Source organism: Lathyrus oleraceus, chromosome 5 (genome assembly GCF_024323335.1).
Source record: "Lathyrus oleraceus cultivar Zhongwan6 chromosome 5, CAAS_Psat_ZW6_1.0, whole genome shotgun sequence".
In the NCBI taxonomy this organism is placed as follows: domain Eukaryota; kingdom Viridiplantae; phylum Streptophyta; class Magnoliopsida; order Fabales; family Fabaceae; genus Lathyrus; species Lathyrus oleraceus.
The window spans coordinates 5,589,177-5,597,794 of record NC_066583.1 but is presented as its reverse complement, the minus strand read 5'-3'; the positions used below and the strand labels follow the sequence as shown (position 1 = coordinate 5,597,794).

General features: G+C 35.4%; 1 protein-coding gene across 1 annotated transcript; it reads right to left on the bottom strand.

The window, feature by feature from the left end:
* Nucleotides 1-3,085: 3,085 nt before the first annotated feature.
* On the bottom strand, nucleotides 3,086-4,690 carry LOC127084780 (probable ribosome-binding factor A, chloroplastic). The gene is made up of 4 exons (XM_051025301.1): nucleotides 4,220-4,690; nucleotides 3,856-4,029; nucleotides 3,461-3,664; nucleotides 3,086-3,336 (listed from the first exon to the last, which is right to left on the bottom strand). The coding sequence occupies exons 1-3, from the start codon at nucleotides 4,568-4,570 to the stop codon at nucleotides 3,485-3,487; spliced, it is 705 nt and encodes a 234-aa protein (XP_050881258.1). The 5' UTR covers nucleotides 4,571-4,690; the 3' UTR covers nucleotides 3,086-3,336; nucleotides 3,461-3,484.
* Nucleotides 4,691-8,618: the final 3,928 nt, after the last annotated feature.

Here is an 8,618-nt window from a genome sequence, read left to right as displayed (position 1 = left end):
CGTGTGCGTGATTTAGCCATATTACTTTACAAAAAACGTCCTTGTATTTTTACAAAACATTGATAACTCAAACAAACACGATCATACAAGTTTTTGAACTTCCTTTCTTTCACACTCTGAAGCTACAAGTCCTTTTATCCGGATATGCCAATCATATGAGCATTTTATTTGAATCTTCTTATGGATGTGACTTGAGATATCTTCAAGTCAGATGTCATCATCAGAGGATAAAACGGATCATCATCAAACCCTAACTCTTTAGCTTGATGGTTTGATAAAATATCTTGTCTTAATGCGTTGTTATCATCAAACATACTTCAAAAGATGTTACATCTTTAGGTGTTGTCATCATCAAAACCATGATATTATCGTGGCCAAACAAATCTTATTGAACTTTGATCACTTTCCGGATTATACCTGCAAGCACATGGTTCCACATATTTCAATGTTGATGTTATTGTTAATAGCGTCGAGGGCATTTGGAAAATCAACTTAAAAAATATGAGCATTAAAGATGTTTTATAATTGGTATGTTGATTTACATGGTTTTGCAGAAAGAAAAAGAAATATATCGAGGAATAAAAATGACGAAGCAACACAACAAACATTTTTGTGTTATAGAAAAGACTACAAAGAAGACAAATTTGGAAGTTATAGTTGGAAGCGAGAACTCAAGGCTCAGACAATATGTGGTTGTGAAGTAAATTTCGAGTTCATATTGAAATAACTATTGAAATGTGGTACATTAAATATTTGAATGATTGTCACACTTATAAATTGATGGATGATTGATATTTGAAGATGTTACGAACTCACGAAAAGATGTCTGATTATGAAAATTTTCATATGGACACAATACTCAAATGAAATATTGTTTTAGAGACGAGAAAGAGAAATTTCAATATCTATTTTAGTGTGATGGCATGTGTCGTATGGACTATGAAATATTTGGAAATGTACTTGCATTTGATGCACCATATAAAAAGAACATCTACTTATGTCCTCTAGTGGTGTTTACCGGTGTAAACCACCATAATCAAAGTATTGTGCTTGCAAGTGCCATAATTTAAAATAAAAAAAAGAAAGATACATATGTATGACTATTAGAAATGTTAGTTGAAGAAATGAGAGGTAAAACTCTGAAGTCGGTTGTAATTGACGGAGATAAGTCTCTGAGAAATTCAATTAAAATAGTTCTTACAAATTTCCACCATATGTTATGTGCATGACACCTATTACACAATATTACTACTAATATTCGCAAAACTCAGTTTATTTCTAAGTTCAAATATTGTATATTCAGAGATTGTGATATTGATGAGTTTTAGCAGAAGTGGAAACATTTGAGTTTTAGACATGTATGTAAAACACAATATGTGGGTAGCATCCCACATGAAAGGCAATTTCTGTCTTTACAACATTTCTTTTGTGCCATGAGTTATATGAGGTACAAAAAAGTCGAGGCAAAATTTTCATCACCACACGCTGAACTTGTTTTCCATACAAGATCTGAAGAAATTCATTGTAGATATCTACACAAGGGAGATTATCTTTTTTATGACCTATGCTTCAAAAGGCGTGCACTTACAGGGTCGCACGTTGTGCACAAACAATGTTTGATGACACATACGTTGTCTGCAAGTATCATAAGCAAGGTTTAGAGTGGAAAATGTCCTTCTTCCCTTCAAGTTTGAAATTCAAGTGTTTGAGTAAGAGGATAAAATTACTCGGTGTTCCTTGTGAGCATATTGCATCGTTGAAATATTTCCTTATGGAATATGGGGTTGTTTAGAGTTGAAATTTCTATGATCGGGTTTCCTGAATAAGGATGTCTATTTTTTTTTGTATAAATCAAATATCTATGCGCGCAACTGTAGAGACTAATCCATTGAGCCGCGTATGACCATTATAGACGACGAAACTCTCACGCAAAAGATTTAACACTGCTTTGTTCTCAGGACTGGATTCGAATCCATGACCTCTAGTTAAGCTGGAAGAGACCTCTTTCATCCCATCCATGTGCTCTTGGATAATAGGGATGTCTATTTACTTGAACAAGGGAATTGAATTTCAGTGACTTAATCCTCGCCCAGTCTTAAAACGTGCATGTCAAGACATTTAAGACTTTGGATATCCACAACTATGAGTCATGCACTCGACCCTCGCCCTCAAACGGTCGCTTATTGTCAGATAATCAAGCGGTCCTTCGTGTAAGGTGTTGATTCACACAAAACATATGTCATTTCAAATATTCTCTCACTCACACATTCAAACTACTTTCTCATTTATTCGCAAACTTGCATGTTAGAGTGCTAATCTTAAAGGTTCGCCCCTCAATTATACTAAAAACTGAATCCACCACATCGAAACTATGTTTCATTCAATCTCCATCTATTTCTGAGAACTCGTTGTGTTTAACTTTAAATAATGTACCACATTACCAAATCAATAAAATCACAAAGATCGTTCAAAGGCTACAATGTTTTTGAACATTGGCCTCATTCAATTTTCAATCAACAACACCATCAACAACTTTCAGTGCCAACCAGAACTCAATTCGTACCTTATAAATTTTAGAAAAAAATTGAAGAGAAAGAAAGAGGAGAAGGTAATAGTTGAAAATTTTAAATACATTTGTCAAATTGGGATGTAACTGAAATTTTATGGGGATATAACGTCAGAATCGAGTCTCGTGTGATTATTCTCTTCAAACAATCAATCTACAAAATATAAATTATAACAGCTCACCATGCTTAAGATATTTAATCTTCTTGTACCAAAAAAAAATTTAATCTTCAGTAGGTGTTTAAATGTATCCTCAAAATTTTAATTTTTTAGGTCTGGTATAAAACAATTTCTCAACTCCACGATGGCACAGATAGTTTTTCTTTTTCTTCAAATGAGTGATCCCAAAAATTGAAATTAGATCATTTTCTTCAAAGAGAATTTTATTGCCAACACACCTGACACCATCTTTAGAGTCAGTTTGGATTAAAAATCTATTGTAATGCACAGGTTTTTTTCAAATAATATTGTTTTTGCCCCAAATGCCGTTAAATTTGTTTTTGATATTAATCGAAACATCTTTGAAAATAAACTTTTATATGAATAGCTTTCTCCATACAGGCAAACATTGAAATTCAATTTCCAGAGATCAAGTATAGCAAGGTTGAAATATATGCTCCCATTTATGGAGATAATGCCCTAACACTGGTTTACCTTAGTTGGGGAAAATCTGCCGACATGTCAGAGTTTCGTGTTCGGATAGAGTCTAGTCACTTAACTAATTAGCAAGGACAGCATCTTTACTGATATGCATTGGAATGAAGTGTTTCCCTGCATTGTATCATGAAACAGTTACAAAACTCTGTTTCATGATATTCTAAAGCGAACCAAACTCAAATATACAAAGTATAACTGAACTAATCTTCATGACATAAGCTCATCAAAACATACTTACCAACACTGATGCTTTCGGGGACAGCTATTCCACATAAATGATACCTTCGTCATCAGGGTCTTCATCCTCCCAATCAGAGTCGTCCTCATTTGGCGATGAACGCAACTGCTCAGCATCATCTTCGTTCTCTGATGGATCCAACTCTTCCACGTTTTGATCTGTTCCACTCTTCTCATTCTTAATTTTATCTAATATTGCAATGACCTGAAAAAGCCCACAGCACAATAATAAAAAGTGGCATACAAGTCGCTGTAATAGAGAAAAGAACGGTGTGCATAAGTGAGCGGCAACATTGGCCATGAAGACATGCTCTGATTGTACAAGTCGCTGAACAATACAAACTTGCAATTGTATCTTGTATATAGACATAGTAAAGAAAAGTGGTAAATGCTTACCCTGCATCCTCTTTCAAAAGATTCATCCTCGAAAAAGCGTATCTCAGGAGTTAACCGCAACTTCATACGCTTCCCCAACTCACTTCGAACATATTTAGCCTTTGATTTCAACCCCTCCATGGCTACTTGCTTCCCTCTTTCATCTCCGAAAACCGATACATACACCCTAACTACCTACACTAAACTTATCGAGTTCAAAAAATCACATAGCAATATACCACAGCCACAGCAATACAAGTTCACAACACTCCAATTAGAATAGATAACAATTCAGCTCCTAACACTTAAATCAAGAATTGTTCATGAATTACCGAAAATGAGAAAACCATAAAGAAGCAATTAAAGTAGGAAACGGGAGTGAAACCTGCAAATCGGAGGTGATTTCGACGTCGGTGATGGTGGTGACAGACGAGAGATAAGTATCGGCACCGAAGGAAGCTTCTGGAAGAATGGCAAACTGCAAGACATTATCGGTGATAAGCATTTCAGAAAGTTCTCTTCTAATTTGTTTAGCAACCATTTTAACTCTCCTTGGATTCGCCATACACTTTATTATTCTTGAACCAACAGCAGCTTTCTTCGTGTTTGTGCTGGGGAGGACCCACCCGCGTCTCAGCCCCTGTGCGGTGGAGGTTGTGCGGACGTTGTTATAGCACCGGCAACAAGGTCGGAGCGACGGTAGCAGCGCCGTGTGAAACAGTTGCGTCGCGCTCATTGCTCTAATAGCTCTAATAATAATAATAATTTTGAAATGAAATTGAAATTGAACATCCCTCTAATCTAGTCTATCCTATTCTTTCTTCATCCTTGTTGTCCTCTCAATATCAGATTCAGTTGCACTAACAGTACCGCACCAAATCAATTGGACAAAATGTCAAAAAGGCCCAAAACAAAAACAAAATTGTTGGTTTTATCTTAGGCCCCGTATTATAGAGATTTTGTTCTACCACCTCTGCTTAAACTTAACACCCCTACAATTTTCCATAATATTCAGGGTATTCTTCTTAAATTTTTTTTTAAAAAAATAGCGCAGGTAAAATCTGGTAGCGTAAATTCAAAATTTGGTAGGAATAGAAAAATATGAGTCTTTTCTAAAAATTTGATAATGGTTTATACCTGTTTTTATATAAAAAGAAAAGAGTGTGTGAAAAAATATACCTTTTTTAAAAACAAAACACTATATATTACTGAATTTTTCACAAAATATAGAAATAATAGGAAGTGTAAAATCACCTATTTTTTTAAAAACACATGCATTTGCCAAATATTTTGTATTGATACGAAATATCCGAGAGTTAAATATCAACGGTTGAGATTTTGTCGATAATTTTGTATGGTTGTGATTGCACCGACAATTGTGTGTGGTCCATAATAAATCCAAACTTGTATAAGTATGGATCATATGTTGTTAAAAAATATCTTACAATGTCTGATTATTCATAAATGGCAGTTATGTACTTCAACGACGTGAAATCTCCTGTTGATTTTCAGCTCCCCAAGGACAACACTTGTCTTGCCCTTCTAATATCCAAATTGAAAATATGCTACTTTGCACCGAGAATAGAAATATGGGTAAGATCGAGTTTCGTACACCATGAGTTGATACTGATGGAAAGGTGAAATTCAACAATATTGAGTTGAAAACTGATGAAAATTTAAAGGTTATTGATGACATCTCGTCATTGCATGATTTCGACCGAAGAAACTGATCAAAACAAGTAAAAGAGGAGCAACAATAAAGAAGAAAGACCAAAGAATAAGGAAAAAGAGCTAAGTGTCAAGAAATAGGGACTTAGTAGAAATCGGGTGAAAAAAGAGCAAAAGCATGCAGCCACTTAAATAATCTCACGTAGCATCGCACACACGATAAGGATGTATCAGTTGCATCACGCGCGATGCTGGTCAGCACACGTGCGATGCCCCCTTTTTATGGGCTTTTCTGACGTGTTCTGGTCCATTATTGAAGGCTTTTAAGGGGATTTTCTGCATTTTTTCAAGGGAGACGAATTTCTACACAAGGAGTACGAGTTTACACATCATAAGTGATTTTTGAGAGCATTGGAAGCCATTAGAGATCAATCCTTCAAGAGAATTTATATGCAAACATTCTTAATTGTTTTTGGTATTGCATTTTGAATTATGAGTAACTAAGTCTCTCTATGTTAGGTTGTGTTTGATGAACCTGTTTCAATATTGTCTGGACATATGTTTGATTTGATATTGCATGAGTATTTTGACCTATAATTCTATTCAATTGCTTCTTATTCGTAATGCTTTTTAAGTGAGATACTTTTTTAATCAGATTTTGGGCACATATGGAGTAATGACCATAAGTTTATGTGTTGGACCTAGGACAATTGTTATGCTTATGCTGGTTGAATAGGGATAAGAGACCTTGAGTAATGGCTAGTAAATTAATGTTCTGTTGCATTGTCTAATCCTTCTTACGCTGGTGGACTAGGGATAAAAAACTCTGAGTAATGATTAGTGAGCTATATCACAAGGGATTGATTATAGTGGGTTTTTTAATTCTCCATGGGATTATAATGCCAATCTCATTCATGTAATGCATCAAACATCAACAATAGAGAAATATGGTATTCTATACACAACCTGACCGCTTTCGTAAAACAACTTTATTTTATTTTCGCATTCAAACCTGAAATCCCCCCTCCCCCCCAATTTACATTTTTCTATACATTGCACAAATTTGTCTTGTTAAATAGCAGTCCTTATGGATTCAATCTTATTTATTACTGCAATATTATCGGTACACTTGCCGATAAGTCATCGAGTTTTGGGCGCCGTTGCCGGGGACTGTTGATATTTCAACAAGGCACGCTTGTGCAACGTTTTGATTTTAGTTTCTGATTTTTTTATTATTACCGTACTACTTAGGTATATCTTGTTTGTGTATGCGCAGCTCAGGATCAATATTGACACTGTTTGATCCAGAAATTGAAAGAACCGCACGTGCTCTCAGGAGAATAGTTAGAGAAGTAAATATAGCTCGAAAGATCTTAGTAGAAGATCAACCATTGATTTCTTCTAACTCTGAAGAGGAAATCACCATGGCAGCTGTACCACCCCAAACTATGGGGGATTGCTACAAAAGAACTGATGAAAGACATGTTTCTAGAGGGTTTATACCGGTAAACCCCGCTAAATTTGATTTTAAGAATTATGTGCTTTTAGTTTTAAGCGACAATCCGTTCGACAGGAACGTGATTAGAGATTCGTGGGAGCATCTTGTACGCTTCTACGAAACAAGTTTGATGTGCAAACCAGTGGAGGTCACTGAAGACTAGATCAAGCTGAGGTTGTTGGGGTTCTCACTAATCGGAAGGGATAAGGATTGGTTATTATGTCTTCCAAATGGAACAATTTGAACATGGAAGGAGTTGGAGGAAAAGTTCTTAGAAATATTTTTTACCATTATGCAATTTGCTGAGCGAAGAGCAGAATTTGTAAATTTTGAGCAACAAGAAACTGAATCGTTGTATGAGTCATGGGAAAGGTTTAAAATTTTATTATGCAGATGCCCAAATTATAATATGAATAATAGGAGCAAATGCAGAATTTTATGAAAGGTCTAATGAGTCAAACACGCATGTTGCTAGATGCTTATGCGGGAGGCTTAATCAACTTATCGACCAAACCACAAGTTAAAGACATGATTAAGAAGATGTTCTTAAATGAATATCGTTCAAAGAGCGGAAGGTTAGTAAAAATTGAAACTATGGGAATACCCAAAAGGTATGTTAGTTGTTAATATCCATATTTCACTTTTAGCTCAAATTGAATTGTTAAATAAAAAGCTAGCTGAAAGCAGCTTAGGTAAGGCTAACGTGAGACAGGTACAAGCACTCAGGTGTGATTTCTATGGTAAAGGACATGAAAATGGAATATTCTCTTTTGAAGGATCAAGTGAAGAGGTAAAATTTGCTAATTTCCGTAGAAATAACCCTTATTCTAACACCTACAATCCCGGATGGAAAGATCATCCAAATTTCACATTGAGCAATAACTAGAATTCAGGTGCAATTCAAAGGATTCAATAAAGTCAACAAGCTCCAATCCAAAGGAAAACTTCATAACTTGAAGAGATTCTGCAAAACTTCGTTCAAGCAACTCATAGTAGCTTTGCCCAGGTAAACAAAAATTATGAGACAATGAGTAGGAACCATGATGCATCTATACAAAATTTGGAGACGCAGATTGATCAGTTATCTAGACAAATAACTGCTTTACCTAGCTCGAGTGGAGGATTTATAGGTAACACTATAGATAATCCTAATAATGAGTCTTGCATGGCTGTAGAAATAGATTTTGAGGTGATCACCAACAAGGGTGAAGATGACATAGTCGAAGAGGATTTGATGGAAAAAGAAGAAGTGAGGATTGAAAAATAAGAGAGTGAAAATTAAGGTGACCAAGAGGAGAGAGGAGTCACCATTGAACAATTAATAGATAAAAACTCCCCTTGGAGAAGGACCAAGAAGAAGATCCTTAAGGATCCCAATCCATAATTACGTGATTACATTAAACTGCCTTATCCTATAATTAAGAAGAAACCAGTTCAGGACGATGAGACAAGAATGTTTGCAAAGTTTAAGGAGATGTTAACTACACTTCGGGTAAGCATTTCATTCCATGAGGTTTTAGAAATAATGCATGACTTTGCTAAATTTATGAAGACATTACTAAAGGGTACAAAGAAGAAAGTGGTCAGCGAACAGGTAGACACGACTAAGAAGGATGAG